This window comes from Dama dama, chromosome 20, assembly GCF_033118175.1.
Source record: "Dama dama isolate Ldn47 chromosome 20, ASM3311817v1, whole genome shotgun sequence".
NCBI classification, from domain to species: Eukaryota; Metazoa; Chordata; class Mammalia; order Artiodactyla; family Cervidae; genus Dama; species Dama dama.
In genome coordinates this window covers 20,207,690-20,223,095 of record NC_083700.1, presented here as the reverse complement: position 1 = coordinate 20,223,095, position 15,406 = coordinate 20,207,690, and the positions used below count along the sequence as shown (strand labels likewise).

General features: G+C 58.8%; 1 protein-coding gene across 5 annotated transcripts; it reads right to left on the bottom strand.

Annotated features, from left to right (window-relative positions):
- Positions 1–97: 97 nt before the first annotated feature.
- On the bottom strand, positions 98–15,084 carry CELF3 (CUGBP Elav-like family member 3). Of its 5 annotated transcripts, XM_061120828.1 has the most exons (14): positions 15,004–15,084; positions 14,148–14,253; positions 12,852–12,934; positions 7,465–7,513; positions 7,000–7,128; positions 6,782–6,861; positions 5,539–5,682; positions 5,282–5,423; positions 4,793–4,942; positions 4,313–4,378; positions 3,899–4,024; positions 3,532–3,675; positions 2,464–2,601; positions 98–875 (listed from the first exon to the last, which is right to left on the bottom strand). In XM_061120828.1, the coding sequence occupies exons 4-13, from the start codon at positions 7,511–7,513 to the stop codon at positions 2,474–2,476; spliced, it is 1,158 nt and encodes a 385-aa protein (XP_060976811.1). In that variant the 5' UTR covers positions 12,852–12,934; positions 14,148–14,253; positions 15,004–15,084; the 3' UTR covers positions 98–875; positions 2,464–2,473. The 5 variants fall into 5 exon arrangements, with proteins under 5 accessions (XP_060976811.1, XP_060976806.1, XP_060976809.1 ...); XM_061120823.1 differs by having other exon boundaries at positions 14,148–15,029; XM_061120826.1 differs by having other exon boundaries at positions 3,899–4,021; positions 14,148–15,029.
- Between the last annotated feature and the right edge of the window lie 322 nt (positions 15,085–15,406).

Sequence of the window (15,406 nt, the reverse complement as noted above, 5' to 3'; positions counted from 1 at the left end):
CACCCCATTTCTTTTCCCTAAAACCTCTTTCTAAAGAAAATGATCAGGTAATAAACCCTTTTAGCCCACCCCGCACCCCTCCTCCCAAATACCCAGTTACCCCTCAAAGCAAAGGGAGAAATCAAGAGAGAGAAAAAATCCAAGGGAAATATTGTCTAAACTCCCAGAAAGAGAGATGGCAGCGTCCGGGCTGGGCCGGGCTGGATAACGCACGGGTGGTAGTGGTATTTACACGGAGGGGACCAGCAGAGACTGTAAACATTTTTAGGGGTTTGGGGGAGGTCTTTTCCTCATGAAAGGAGGAGGGTCTCTGTGGCTGACTGGCGAAGAGGCAGCCCTCAGGGCTCCCCCACACCCTCCTTAGAGGGGGCCCTCAGGGGAGGCAGTGTTTTAGGGCTGGGAGCCCAGGGTTAAGGGTTGTCCTACCTCGAGCTGAGGGTGGCAAGGAGTGTGAGAACCAGCTTCTGAGAAACCCCTAACGTGGGGAAGAGGCTGGGGTGAGGTGGGTGGGGAGCGTGTCAGCGGCCCCTGCTGCCCTCCCGGGCCACACAGGTAGATGAGGCCCACGGGTGGGGGAGGCAGGTGCGAAAGCTGGGCACAGGAGGCCCGTCACAGGAGCCTCAGCAGAAGGCAGATACCCCAGAGCCTTCGAGCCTGGTCCATGCTCCCTCACAAAAGGCCAAAAGGGCACCTGGCAGGAAAAGGCCCTTTGGGGGAGGCGGGGTGATGGGAGCGGGCCGGTGTCCTGTGCCCCCAGGGCCACGAAGCAGCGTTTGCCCCAGAGCCCAGACAAGGCCCAGGGCGGATGTGCAGAGAGGGCCGGGGCCAGCCGTGGGGAGAGGGGTGAGGCGCCCCTTCCTCTGGTGTCTCCAGACCTGTGAAGGAAGGAAGCACAGGTGAGGCTGGGGGAAGATGGCAGCGGGTGCAGCTCACAGGCCCTGGGGTCAGAGGGAGCCGGGGGTGCTGAGGAAGGCAGGTCATCAGGAAGGCCTCGGGCCCACCTGAACCATCTGGCCCCCCAGCCATTCGACAAGGGGCCAGGGTGGAGGAGAGGAGACGGGAGGGGTGGGGCGGATGACTCCGGAAACCAAAGGATGTTAGGAAGGAAATACTCAAACAGCCCGAGAGAAGAAAGACTGGAGGGTGTGGAGACAGGGGCTGGAGGAGGAGAGGCAAAGACACGAGGTGACACACAGGCAGGCAGCGGGGACTCGGAGGAAGGAGGGTGAGGTACGGGGACAGACACCTGGAAAAGAGCAAGGGGGCGTCCGCAAAAGGGCGGCAGAGCAGGCCGGGGTGGAACCGGGGCTGGAGTCTCGTGGGGTGAGACCCGCCCCAGCCCCTAGGGGGTGCTCTCATTCCTTTTTGAAAAGGAACAAAGAAAGCCAGAGAGAAATGCACGGAACACAGACCACAGTCACCAACCACTGTTGACCAAGCACGTCCCGCGAGCTGCCCCCGGCCCTGACCCTGGGCTGGGGGGCGCTTCCCTCCGCGGCCCCCTCCCCAAATAACAAACAATCGGCTCCAAAGACAACACGCTCGTTCCATGCAACTTACAGGGGCCCGGAGCAGGGGTCCGGGGATGGGGGCTTCGGCCGACAATGGACACGGGCCCTGGGCTGGGGGGCCCCCAGGGTGGGGGGGAGTTAAGCAGCCAGGATTGGGGGGAAAGGGGGAAAAACAGAAAATGTGGGTATTGTTCTTGGGTTGTGTTTTTTTCAGGGGTTTGGTCCAAAAGAGATTAAACAACACAAAAGTAATCAAAGCTCACAGCTCTGTGGCCATGAGGTTGGGGTGGTGGCGGGCAATGGGAAGGAGGGGGCCTGTTATGTAAAATTCACAGGCAGTCCAGCATTCCAGCCACCTCACCTGAACCAAAGGTGCTCCCCAGAGGCTTGACACTCAGACTCCCCCCAATCTGTTCTGTCACTCTCCCCTGTCCCATGGGTCTACAGCTACCACTTGGAGTCCAGGGCACCAGGACCTGATGTCCCCACTTCTCAGGACAACAGATATTCTAGGAGCCAGTGATTCTAGGACCCTCCAGTACCCTAAACCAGTCCCCCTAGTCCCCAAAACCTACTCCCCTAATTCTACTCCATCCCAAAGGAAAACCAGAAAGAGAGACACATAGACACATGGACACTGACCAGACAAACGAGACCAGATACTGGGGAAGTTCTAGGGAGTGGACACGGATAGATACAGACTTGGCTTTCTCTGGGGTCACAGTGTGTGTGTGTGTGTGTGTGTGTGTGTGTGCGTGTGTGCGTGTGTGTGTGTGAAAGAGAAAGTGAAAGAGAGAGACCTGGGTGATTGAAAACAGCTGAGGAAGCTGCTCCAGGTCCCTGAGTGCCCAGAGTCAGGGGTGGGCATCCCTGAGGGGGGTGGGAAAAGGGATGGGGGCCCTGGCTGCAGTGTGAGGGGCTAGAGAGCTGACAGGACGGGAGCGGGACCCACCTGGGTGCCCTCAGTAGGGCCGATTGGCATCCTTAGGCCGCTTTAACTGGACTTTGAGGCGCTTCATGCCAATCTGGAAACCGTTCATGGCCTGGATGGCAGCCTGGGCGCTGGCCGGATTGTCGAAACTCACAAAGCCTAAGGTGAGAGGGTCATAAGGCCTGGCCCAGCCCACCTCACTCCCCTGAGCTGAGGCCAAGGCCTACTCTTTGCTTTCCTGTAATCATGCTACTTTTTCCATGTCTCCCAAATGCCCAGAAACTGCCCGGCACACCGGAGGCTTTCAGTAAGTAGTTGTTGAGTGGATGAGTCCAGTCCACCTTCTTGCATACCCCAGGACCTTCCTTTCTGCATTCTTTGAAGGGAAGCCCCCTCCTTGGCCTGGATAGCTCAGAACCTGCCTTTTTGAAACTTCCACTCCAGACCCTAAATGACATCTGAAGCCCAGAGCACAAGTACGTCCCCTTTCTCCCCTGAAGCAGCCTTTCAAAGAACAAAGACCACTAAACGCTGCTCCCTAAGCCTTCCTTTTGAAAACTGAACTACCCCAGCTCCTAAGGCTTTTCCAGTCCTCTCTGAGCATGGATTTGACCAGCTCTTAAAGGAGGAAAGATGTGGTTTCTGGAAGAAGGGATGGGCCTGGGCAGCAGCTGCTATGGGATATCAGGAGTGGAAAAAATGGTTCTTTCAGGCTCCTGGATGATCTGGATTTCAAATACTGGGCCCATTGCAACCACATGTGCATGTGTGCATGCTAAGTCGCTCAGTCGTGTCCAAGTCTGTGCGACCCCATGGACAGTAGCCTGGCAGGTTCCTCTGTTCATGGGATTCTTCAGTCAAGAATACTGGAGTGGGTTGCCATGCCCTCCTCCAGGGGAATTGTCCCATCCAGGGATCGAACCCATGTCTCTCACAGTCTCTTGCATTGGCAGGCACATTCTTTACTACTAGTGCCATCTGGGAAGCCCCATTGCAACCTAAGTGCCTTCAAATGCATCAGACCTTGTCCTTATCTGGAGTCTGGCCAAAATGTGCCCTATTTTCTCTTTTGGATCATTGTGTTCTTACCAAAACACTTGCTCTGATTGGTGGCTCTGTCAACAAAGACTTTGGCTGAGATGACGTGGCCAAAGGGGACAAACATCTGGAGGATCTCTGAGTCTGTGAACTCCTGGGGCAGGTGGTAGATGAAGATGTTGCAGCCATCAGGGCCTGGGTGGCAGCAGAGACAGAAGGAGGCGCTCAGTGCTGGGGAGACAGGCTGCAAGGGGCCGGGGAAGGCAGCTCCCAACATGTAGGCCAGGGTGCCAGACACCGCATCTGTCTCCTACCCACTCGCGTCCCCACGCATGGGGCCAGAGCTGGCCTCGAGCCCACAAGGGCACCCCACCCCTGAAAGCTCTTAGCTGGGACCCCCCCGCAGGCCACACCACACCTTCCCGTTGCTGCTGCTGCTGCTGCTGCTGCTGCTGCTGGGGGGGCGGCGGGGGCTGCTGGGCCACCAGAGCCGGAGGCTGTGGGAACGCAGGTGCCACCAGGCTGTAGGCTGCTGGGTAAGCTGCTGGGGGGCGGGGGGTAGGGAGAACAGACAGAGTTGATGGGGTCCCCGAGATGCCCCTGCCCCTGGCCCTCCTAACCAGCCCTGTCCCTCTGCCCATAGCCTGGCTGATGGAGCTGACAGGGGTGAGAGGTGTCAGAGGAGGGCTGCCTCAGACCATGCCCATAAAGGTGTGTCCTCGCAGGTCTGGCCTGAGGTCAGTCTGAGGGGGTGACTGGCAGAAAGCAGGAAGCCCAGGCCTCTTTTCCTCTCGCCAACCCTTCCACCCTGGCTGAGGCCGGGGCTCCTCACCTGTATAGTGCTGCATCCCTGCGTAGGCCTGCTGCAGGGGGTCCACGGGGGCCGCGGGGCTCTGGGCTGCGGAGAGCAGCACCGACCATGAGAGTGGGGCTCAGAGGCAGCGGGGAGCCCCACCTGTGCTTCTGGGAGCCGAGGCCAGGCAGGTGGGGAGGAGAACCTCATGGGAGGGCATGGGGGTGAACCAACAGGGTGGACATGCACCGAGTCGCGGGCAGAGGGGAGAGCCTGGCATCAGCAAGACTTGAGTTGTGGCTGGCTGTGCCACCCTGGACAAGTTGCCTCGCCTCTCTATGCCTCCGCTTCCCTGGCCGAGCCGGGGAAGGAACATCCCTGCCCCGGGTGACAGAGCGGGAGGAAGTGCCTTGTCACCTCGGAGTCGGGAGAGGAAAGGGGGGTCCTGACTGCCCACAGTCAGTGGTGGGGGGGATGGCTGCTGGGGAGCGCAGTGGGCGGGCGGGCAGAGAACCCCACCTGGGTAGGGGTGAACCCCGTTGGGATATAGAGCGTCAGGGGCAGGCTGCCCGGTGGGCTGGGTGGGCACTGGGCTGTAGCCGTTGACGCCCAGGGCAGCAGGGATGGCAGAGACGGGTGTGGCAGCGATGGCAGGAGGCGTGCTGGTTCCTGGGGAGGAGGAAACAGCAGAGACAGGGCAGAGAAGCAGATACACACACACACAGAGGCAGAAAAACGGTCAGCAAGCCTGGAGGCGGAGGGGAGGAAGCAGGCTACTGTCTGACCCCTGACCCCTCCCAGACCCCACGCTTCCCCGAGCGATGCCCGGAGCCCCCTTCCCCACCTCCACCATGTGGAAGCTCCTGTGACCTGCCTCCTGCACCCCAGCCCAGCCCAGCCCGGCCCTGCCTGGACCTTACCTGAGAAGGGGGTGATGGGGGTCCCTGTGGCCCCCTGCCCACCTGCCCCCGTCACCCCCAGCCCTGCCATGCCCTGCCTGGACCTTACCTGAGGAAGGGGTGATGGGGGTGGCAATGAGGCCGTTGGCATTGATGGCGGCCATGTGCTGCATCTGCACGGCAGCCATGGTGGCCATGGGGCTGAGGTAGGCACTATGAGCCGCTACCAGGGCCGCCTGCTGCTGCATCAGCTGGGAACAGAGGAAGAGAGGCGAGTGGGGCCCCTGCACCCTGGCCCGGCTCCCCTCTCCACCCTGGGCCTTGGCACTGGGGGGTGGGGGCAGGACCCCGGAGGGAGATGCTCACAGCCTGGGTGTAGGCGCTGTAGGCGCCGAACTGGAGAGCGATGGGGCTGAACATGCCCAGCTGGGTGGCCACCTGCTGCATTCGGCGGAGACCGCGCTCCTTCTCCGTGTCGGCAAACTTCACCACCAGGCTGGACGAGGCACCCTGAGCACCCGCCCCACACGTGATGAGAGGGGTGGAGTCAGCGTCTCTCCTCCCCAGAGCCTTTAGGACCTGGCCTCAGTTCCACCATTCTTGGCTTAGCCTCGTTGGGAGGGCAGCCATCAGAGCGCCGAAGTCAAATGGGGAGGCTTTCACCCTGCCCTCCCCCCACGACAGGTTGTGCAAGAGACTAGGAAAAATCGAGGAATATGAAGCCATGTGCTGGAAAGGGGAAGATGCTCCCAGAATGCAAAGGGCACTCCTGGCCTCTGCATGCAGATCCTGAGCCGGAAATCATCCCCAGGGTGGATCAGCTACAGCAAATGTTTAATCTCAAGCTCATCTTGCCTTGTAGCTACCCCCCAGTGTCCTTGTAGCTGCTCCCCAGTCCTCACGGTGTGCTCAGGGGACACAGCTCGACATTGAATACCAGCCTACGCTATTAGTAAATAAAAACTAGCTTGGAACATTTGCAAGGATCCTTGTAGAATCCTGGGCTCTGGAACACATTTCTCTATCTGATGCTGTGTCCTCTAGCCCAGGTGCCTGCTAAGTGTCTGCTTGCCCAGCCTCTGCTGGAGAACCTGATGGAGTTTGGGGAAACCGAACTCCAAACTTCCTCAGGAGCTAGTTAGTTCCTTTTGAGGGGTTTGCTCTGCTGGGGAGCCCTCTGTGAGAGCAGTCAGCTAGCTAATCCACTGCTAATGTGAGGGGAGGGGGTGGGGCAGCGGGATGAAGGTGCAGAGGGCACGTGGGGCCGCTAAGCAAGTGTCCTGATGCCCAGCCAGTGAGGGAGGGGGATGTTGGGGTGGGGGAGGGAGAAGAGGTGAAAAGTGAAGAGGGCTGAGGGCTGGAGGAGGCTAGAGAGGAGGGCAAGGGCTTTTGGACCGAAGATGGGGGCTGGGCATGGGGACAAGGGGCAGGGAGATGGTCTTTCCAAGGGGAAGCTGTCCCTAAGAGGTTTGATTCTTCTGCTAGAAAATTCTTTTTAAAGATATTCAAAGATCCTATCCAGAATGGACTGCCCGCTCTGAGCCAGGGTCTGGTGTGGGCCCAGTGAGGCTGCAAGAGGCCTGAGGGCTAGGGCAGTGGTGGGACTTACCGGCAGGGTCCGGCTGCTGTGAAGGGTGTTGATGGCTGCCTGGGCCTCCGCATGGGTCTGGAACTTCACGAAGGCGCAGCCTGAAGAGTCCAAGAGGGAGGAGAAAGGGGTGAGTGCCCACCCTGGAGGGTGCCCCCATAGTCCCCATCGCCCATGGAACCAGTGGGGCGGGGGCAGGACGGCGGAGGGCCCGGTGGGGGAGGGGGTCGGCGGGCTACCTTTGCTGGTGCCGTCTGGGCCCCGGAGCACAGTGCACTCGTCTATGGTCCCGAAAGGCTCGAACATCTTCCGGACGTCCTCATCTGTCTGCTGCTTCCCTAGCATCCCCACAAAGAGCTTCCGGTCTTCTGGTGGGGAGGGCATAGGAGGAGGGGCAGACTCAGGGCCTTGGGGGCACTTTCCCTGCCCTGCTCCAGCCTGGGACAGGCAGAGACCCCTTCCCTTCTCCCCTTCACCTGCGCTCTTCCCTGGGACTCCCCTCACCCTGGGACCAATGGCTCTAGAGTATGAAAAGGGGATGGTTGGGGGATAGGCAACAGTTACATAGAGAGGACACCCCGGTTCTGAAGGACTGACTTACACTGCCCTGTGGGCCTCAGTTTTGCCATCTCAGCAGTGGGCTGGATCACATCCCCTCTGGCCACCCTGACTCATGCCCACGTTTCCAAAGGTACAGAACCTACCTCCTCGGCTCTCGCTGTCGGCTGGCTTGACCTGGATTGGCCTGTTCATCTAAAGGAAAGAAGAGAAAGGAACTGCTGGGGACCACTTCTGACTGCCCCGGGTGCCCGCCCCAGGCCAGGACCTGCAGAGAGGCTAGAGGGAGTAAGCCCCAGGTCCAGCCCTCTAAACTGTTGGTGGGAAGGAAGGGACGGGGTTCAATCTTGTTTGGGATCAGGACCCGAGGGGACTAGAGGTCGAGGAAGGAGAGGATGTGGAAGGAGGATGCTCGTGGGGCAGGACTCCAAGCTCAGGTTGGGCCCCAGATGATTTGGCCAAGGAGAGGTGCTGCTCTCCTTAGGGGGAGAGTCGGGCTGCCCACAGGACCTGGGTCCTGAGACAGAGCCCAACCAAGGGCTATTCAGCAAGGCTGCCTCAGTTCTACAAAGTAGGAGCAGCAGAGGCCACCCCATCAAGCAAGCCCCAAGGAAGACTCTAGACTGAAGGAGACCCCACAGATGCTCCGACTTCCGTCTGACCCCTGGAGGTGTGTCTGCCTCTTTTTCTGGCCCCCTACACCCCTTGACCCCAGGGGGAAGGCACTCGGGCAGCACAAAGGGAGCAGATGCCCAGTCTCCGTGGCAACGGGAGAATGCGCGCCATGGCAACCGCCCACTCAGCCTGATTTATCCGTCCCCGTCGCCCTGGCGACCGTGGTGACGTCATCACTTCTGCTGCTCCACACACCCGGAGACAGAGTGGGGAGGGGGGGTGGGAACAGGGTATGTTGGGGGTGGAGGATTTGGTGGGGGCTGAAAGGTGGGGGAGGGGCCCAGGAGAGCTTCCTGATTCTGGAGGGAGGCGCTGAGTAGGTTCTACAGGAGCCATACTGTCCAAGCTCCTATCTTCCTCTTCCAGATCAAATCCTTGGTGTCTCACTGTCAAGACAGCTCTAAGGGAGGAATTGCTGTCCCGTGCCCCTTTGAGATTCTCCGGGTACCCAGAAGTCCTCCTGAAGTCTACCCTCTCCCTATTCCTGCAGCATCTCCCTTTGTTCAGCTTCCAGTGGAGATGCAGACAGTTCCCTTCTCTGTGTTCCTGTCTGGTGAGAGGACTTGGGAATGACTCCTGCAGGTTGATTTCCTTCACCAGGGTGGGGAGCATCTTAGGAACTGGAGAGGTAGGAGAGGACTCAGTATTTCAGGTCTGAATATATTTTGCTGTTGAGGACTTTGACTGTTGGGGCTACACCTGGTCACCCCACTCACCTGCTGGTGGAACAGCCCTTGTTCTAGTGGTCAAAGAAATAAACAGAAGTAATCATTCATCCACATTCCAAGGGTGGGACCAAAGTTACACTCAGGAAAGGCACTAGATAGACTTTGAGGACTGGCCCTGCCACTCACTAGCTAGGTGACCTTGGACATTTCTCTCCTCTAGGCCTCAGCTTCCTCATCTGTGAAATGGGCTGGATCTGGTGGTCTAGAGTCAGGTTCCCTTCAGCCCTAGTATTCTAACCTTGAGACTTCATGTGTCAGCGCATCACCCAGAGAAGTGCAGGAATGATAGTTGTCCCTGCCCACTTCTCACATGCACCTTGTTCCCAGGTGGCAGATCATGCCAGTCTGTCCAGCTGGACTCTGCAGGTGAGGTATTCTCAGCTCCAGATCCAATCTAGGCCTCACCTCAACCAATGCTTCCTCCCTGTTCACCCCTCCCCCTAGTCTCTGGATCTGAGAGCAGCTGGCGGGGGTGGGTGGTAACAGACACACAAATCCTCTGGCCAATCTGCCCCAGTTTTATCCTTCAGCAATCTGGGATTATCCCATCGGAGGCTCAATCTCCTCAAGGGCGTGTGTGTGTGTGTGTGTGTGTGTGTGTGTGTGTGTGTGCATGCAGCCAGGGGTAGTAGTCAGCCACTCAGGCCTCTTGTTCTTTCACTCTTCTCCTCTCCTGTACTCTGGTCTAAGCGACCAGGAAGTCCACTTATGGACATCTCAGCAGTCAACCTCTCAACCCCCACTACAGGAGCAGTAGGACCTGAGTCACAGCACTGGAGTCACAGCTTTGGGGAATTCTTAGGCTTGGCACTAACCCCTTCCCAACAGGCCCCTGGGGATTTGTTGTTCTGGTTGGGGATGGGGAACCTGGGATCCAGAGAGAGAGAATGGTGTTCCTGCCCTGCAAGGCTCCCAGGCACAAAAATAGCATATCAATAAATATCCACAGCTGATATAGATTCGCACAAAAACACACAAGTGCACAGACCACAGCACAGACCACACTGATGGCAGGCTCTCCCCACTCCCCCACAGACAGCCTTCTCCCTTGGTGGCCCCCAGAGCCCCATTCCCAGCCTCTCCTTCTTGGCCTGGCACTTCCTGTGGGAAGCTCTGCCTTTGTTAGCTCAGCTCGGGCACACCTGCCCCCTCCCCTGAGTCCAGCTGAGCCCTGTTTACCTGGCAACCAGGTGCCAGGTGCCTCTCTTCCCTAGCTACTACCCGCCAGGTGATAAGCCCTCCCCAGGGCCTCCCAGAGAAGAAGGGGCTATTTATACTCCGACCAAGTATATATAAGACCCCCACCAACATGGTCACTTGTAAGTAAGTTCTTCTCACCAAGAGCAAAGACCCCGCTTCCAAGAAGAGTTCCCCATGCCCACAAATCTAAGTCTTCTGAAGGCAGAGGCCTGGTGCCCTACCACTCCCAGCTCCAGACTCAAGCCCCGTGTCTCAGATCACACACAGGGCCTCTCCGTGGAGCCATAATCCTCCTGCCCAACGGCAAGGTGAAGGGGGGACTCATGTCCCCGCCATGGGATTTTGGCCCGAGTAAAGCAGGAAAGGCAGGCCTTCATGCCACCAGCTCCAGGAGGCCACAGGGAGAATGCTCACAGAGAGAATTCAGGGTCCTGTGACAGAGCCTCTCCTGGGAACTCTTAGGAATGAGAGAAGGAAATGGGGTTCCATGGCCATAGGCCCAGCTCCCAATCTTTGTCTCTACAACATTAAGCATCACCCAAATATGGTGGCACCTTCCAGATTCTGGGGTGACAAAGATGGGGAAAGGAGTGAGAGTGAACGCCCCCATTGAAGAAAAAACCTGCAGCAGGAGGCATGGAGATTAGACAGTAGGGGGAACTTCCCAACACAATTGTGCCAGAGCTGGAGACTGAACACACACATACACTCATACACATACACACACACACACACACACGCACACTCATCTGAAGGAAAACACTGCTGCCAGAAAGGCAAGTGGCTGAGAAAAGACCTGGGGGGACACAGGATCAGGCCAAGCTTGACTCCCCTAGGCTGCCCTGGTCTGTTCCCCTAAAACCCCAACACGGGCCCCCCTACATGGGCCCTCCTTGGAGGACAGAATCCCTCATTTCCTACTAAAGCTCTGTCTGGGGTGTCTGGATTCTGTCACCTGGCGCAGGGGCCAGAGTGAGAACTCAGCATCACCTGGGAGCTTGGGGCAGGGCTGGACAATTATTAACTGGGGTGCCCTCACTCACCTCTGAGCCCAGGCCTTACTTCCTCAGGAAGAGGAGGCAGCACCTTTTCATACCCAGGATGGAGCCATGCCCGAGCCACACAGGTGCCTGGAGGGGGACAGGGCCAGGGAGGAAGCCCCCTGCTGGCCTAGATGGCCCCGGGGCTCCTGCCCATCCCTGCCACCTCTCTCACCCATGACCCCACAGCCCTGCTTTCTACCTCCTCCCTTGTTCCTCCCCACTCCTCTTTTCACAGGAACGCTGAGATGGGAGACAACAGAAAAAGACAGAGAAACAGCAATGGAAGTGAAAACTGTTGATCTGTGTGGGGCCTCCACAGAAGAAAGAGAAAAAAGAGGGTCGTGAAATCATGTGATGGAAACCAGGCTTCCTGGAGATGCTTGTGCCCAAAGACAGACAGACAGACACACACACACACGAGCACATACACACACACATGAGCACACACACACATGAACACACACACAAGCACACACAGACATATACACACACATGAGCACACACAGATACACATAAATGAGCACACACACACATGAGCACACACACGGACACACACGCACATGAGCACACACACAGACACACAGATACACACGAGCACACACAGATACACACAAGTGAGCGTGCACACACACGTGATTCTTAGAACCCGAGCCTGCTCACACATGCTCAGATCCTTCACTTCATGGGCTGTGGCCGGGATAAGGTAGTGGGTACAGGCGGGGACCTGGCAGTGGATCTGCTTCCCTAGTGGTACTGAGGGTCGAGGGCCACAGAGGGTCACTGAGCTACGGAGGGTGTGAAGTTGAGAGTGATGGAGACAGTTCTGTTTTCCTGGATTCCCCTCACCCTCTTTCCATCTGTTTTGTCTATTTCCCTCCCTGGAAGAGCTGGAAAAACAGGCTGCATCTCTATTTCCCACACAAGGGAAGGAGAAGGGGATGTGACAGGTGTGTCTCCAGCACTCAGACTGTTCAGCAAATATTGGCTGGAGGGAAGGATGGAGTTAGCTCTCAAGAGGTACTTTCCAGGGGAGGCCACAGAAGCCAAGATACGGAAAGGAAATGGCACATCCTTTCCCCCCAGGATGCATAACTAGGGGGGCAGTCTGAGAGTCTTTATTCTTGTCCTCACCCTCCCCCCACCCAGGCCTGGGACAAGCTGCAAGGATGGCTGAGAGGAAGACAAAGAGCTCTGACCTTGCAGGAGGGAGGCCACATTAGAGGCCACCCTGCCTCCCTAGGCATGCTTGGTGGGGTCAGGCCAGGTCCTCCATGCTGACGGCTGCCTGCCCTTGCCTGTTGCCCCTTGACCCCCTCCTCAGGGCTTACTCCCAGCCCAGGCCCACCAGGCCCTGATCCACCCCGATGCCCTGTGGCACTGTTCCTGTATTTTCTCCTGGGAGACACGAGGTGAGCTTGTTCGACCTCAGAAGTCAGCTCAGAGATGCCCATCCAGTGGGTACCAGCTGCTCATCTCAGGGTGCAAGCACCCTTCCCCCATCTCACAGTCAGATTTCCTCCCCGGAGCCAGAAAGAGTGCCTGAGCGCCTCCTGCCCCCCTCTGCCCTGCACTTGCTGCCCACAGTCTTCTCCCCACACCACCCAGCCAGCCAAGTCCTCCCTCTCCATGTGGCCCCAGGGGTGAGTGGGTGGGTGGGGAAGGGGCCGCCTCTGCTGCTGGCAAAGGTTATATTTACTCCACTCATGGCTGTTTTCCTTCTATCTCGGTGAGAAGAAATGCATGCATCTTCAGCAAAGAGGAGGGGAGCTACCAGGAGGAAGTGACCTCCTAGTGACCAGAGGAGGTGGAAGATATGTTCAGGGTCTTGGGACGGTGGTGCCCCTTCTACGGCCCTTCTCAGCCCTCTGGCCCTGGAGTGGGACTCACCCCTGGAAGCGTCTTCTGTTCGTGCAGGGCGCTCTGGGCCTTCAGGGCTGAATCGCGGGCACAGTATGTCAGGAAGGCACATCCTGAGGAGGGGCAGGGGCAGAGAGGCCGGGTGGGGGTGAGTCCCCATCTCCCCTCCCTAAAAGGCTCCCCTCCCCCTTGAGCCTGAGGACTGGGGAGCTGGTCCCTTCTTGCTACCTTCTGACTGCTGGGGCGGGGAGGTGCCTGAGAGGGGGTGCACGTTCTCCCCAGGAGTCTCTGGGCTGAGGAGCACGGGGCAGAGACCCCGAGACCAGGAGTCTTCCACGGTGGGGTGATGGAAGAGAGAGAAGCCTGGGCTGTCGGAAGCTGGGGCTTTGTGTGGGGGGAGGAGAAGGGGCATGTGATCTCCACACAAGTACGTGTCTGTGGTTTCCTCTCTTCCTTTGCTGGTCTTCTTTCCCCTTCCTCCTTCGCCTCCACCTCCCTCCATCTTGGTCATCACCCCTCCCCTCTCCCATTTTCCCTGTTTCTTCCTTTCTTTCCACCTCCGAGGGTGGAGAGCAGACTAGAGAAGGAAGGGAAGAGCGGGGCACAGGAGTCCCTGGGCTGGGAGAGGGGGAGGCAGTGTGGCCCCTTTGAGCCCCACCGCCAGGGGCTCTCCAAAGCCTGACCCCGGACCTGACTGACCATGGGCCTGACCCTGCTTAGCTGCACAGCCCTGAGGCCTCTCCTCACCCCCAGCTCCCGTAACTTCCCAGTCACTGCACTTCCCACAGCTTCACCAGCCCGTCATTCTACAGTCACTCCAGGCCCCTCTAGTTCTGGAGCTGCCCTGCCCAGTCCATGAATATCCATCCATCCATCCACTCTCTCCAGGTTGAGCACGTGACCCCGGGTCCATACCCCTGTCCCAGTAGTATCTGAGGCTACTAAGACTCTCATCTTGTGCGCGACACCTCCCTCCCACACACACCCCTGCCCACCTTCTGTCTCTCAAACCAGCTCTCTCGTTCCTCCATCCTTCCTTGCGTACACATCCACATCATCTGCCTCAACTCGGGGAGCCACACCTCTGCAGCCCCTTGACAACTCTTCCCCTTCCATGAGGCTCTCCTGAGTCCTCCACCTGGAGTCCCCTGGTCACCCGAGCTGAGTTCTCTTCTAGCTCTTCCATCCACACTCCTCATCCCAGGAACTCTTTTCCTTCCAGATCGGCCTTTTCCAGCCACTCCAGCCCTCCAGCCTGGCCTGCCCACTCCTCCCAGCCCCCCAGCCCACTCCCTGAAGCCTCTCCAGCCTGGCCTGACCCCTCACCCTTGTGCAGCCCGGTGTACTTGTCCTTGATGACAGTCAGCTCGAAGATCCGACCGAACTGTTCGAAGATGGGTTTCAGGTCCTTTTCCTCCAGGTGCCTCGGGATCTGCCCCACAAACAGCTTGATGGCATCCGGTTCCTTCATCGGGGCGGCCCAGGAGAAGGGGCCGAGGGGAGCAGGGAGAGCCCGAAGGCCAGGGGGAGCTGCCCAGCAAGGAGGCAAGTGGCCGGGGCTGGGGCCCAGCCGGGGCTGGCTTTCCCTGTGGCCCCAACCACAGTGCTAGCAGAGGGGCAGCTCTTCACACAAAGGAGGCCCAGGGAGTTGAAGGCTAGGGGTCAGGGGTCTAGGCAGACACTGTCATGCCACCAGGGGGCATAGCCCGAACAAATGATCTCCCTCCCGGAGAGCTGGCAGAGATCCCAGGATGGGGGGCAGTGTGGCCAAGACCTGGAGGGTCGGGGTAGTAGCAGAGGCACTGGGAACCGGGGGCTGAGATGTGGAGGTGGAGGGCAGGGGGGGCCTGAGGAGGGTGACGGGAAAGGGGGCTGAGGGCTGAGGGTCCTGGTATGGTGGCCAACGGCGCTGGGAGGGGGGCACGCCTGATGTGGGGCAGGTGGAGTTCTCCTTGGCTTTCCTGGAGGACACCTCCCCTGTGGCTGGTCCTTCTGCTGGGTCCGAAGATCCCTGATGCCAGATGCTTGGTCTCTGATGGCGGCAGGGCTCCGGGGGTCCCTTTGGCCCTGCCGCCCCCCTTCAGGTCCTCCCCTCAGCCCCCCTCCCACCCCCACCCCGGTCCCCGGGCCTGGGCTGCTGCTGGCTGCTCCCGCCGCTGGGGCTGCCTGCTCTCCCGGTCACCTGGGTCCCGGAGCTCTGCTCTCCGGCCGCGCTCTCCTCAACAAAAACCTCCCCCCTCCACACCCCCCTCCCCACTCCCACCTCCTTTCCCCTGACATCAGTGATGTCAGTCTCAGGGGTGGAATACAAATTCTCTACCCTGGAGAGGGACGCACAATCCAGACAAGAGCCACGCCCTCTTTCTATCTCCTTCCTCCCTGACTCCTTTCCCACCCCCAGAAGAGCAGCTGGTCCTGTTGATAATAACCCTTCCCCCATCTTACTCCCCAATCACGAGTTGGGCAAGGCACTAAGATGGAGAATTTATAGAGGAGCCCTAAGGTGGGGTCCATTGTTCCGGGGGCTGGAGCTGTCCCCGGTGCTGGAAGAGAAGACCCAGGAGAGGGGAGCAAGGGGGAGGAAG

Bases quoted from the DNA above. Each gene is read 5' to 3' on its own strand.
- CELF3 (XM_061120823.1), bottom strand. From the start codon at position 14,292: ATGAAGGAACCGGATGCCATCAAGCTGTTTGTGGGGCAGATCCCGAGG. The intron at 5,683-6,781 runs GTAAGTCCCACC...GCGGGTGCTCAG, and splicing joins ACAGCAGCCGGACCCTGCCG to GGTGCCTCGTCCAGCCTGGT. The intron at 3,676-3,898 runs GTGTGGTGTGGC...GCTGCCACCCAG, and splicing joins GCAGCAGCAGCAACGGGAAG to GCCCTGATGGCTGCAACATC.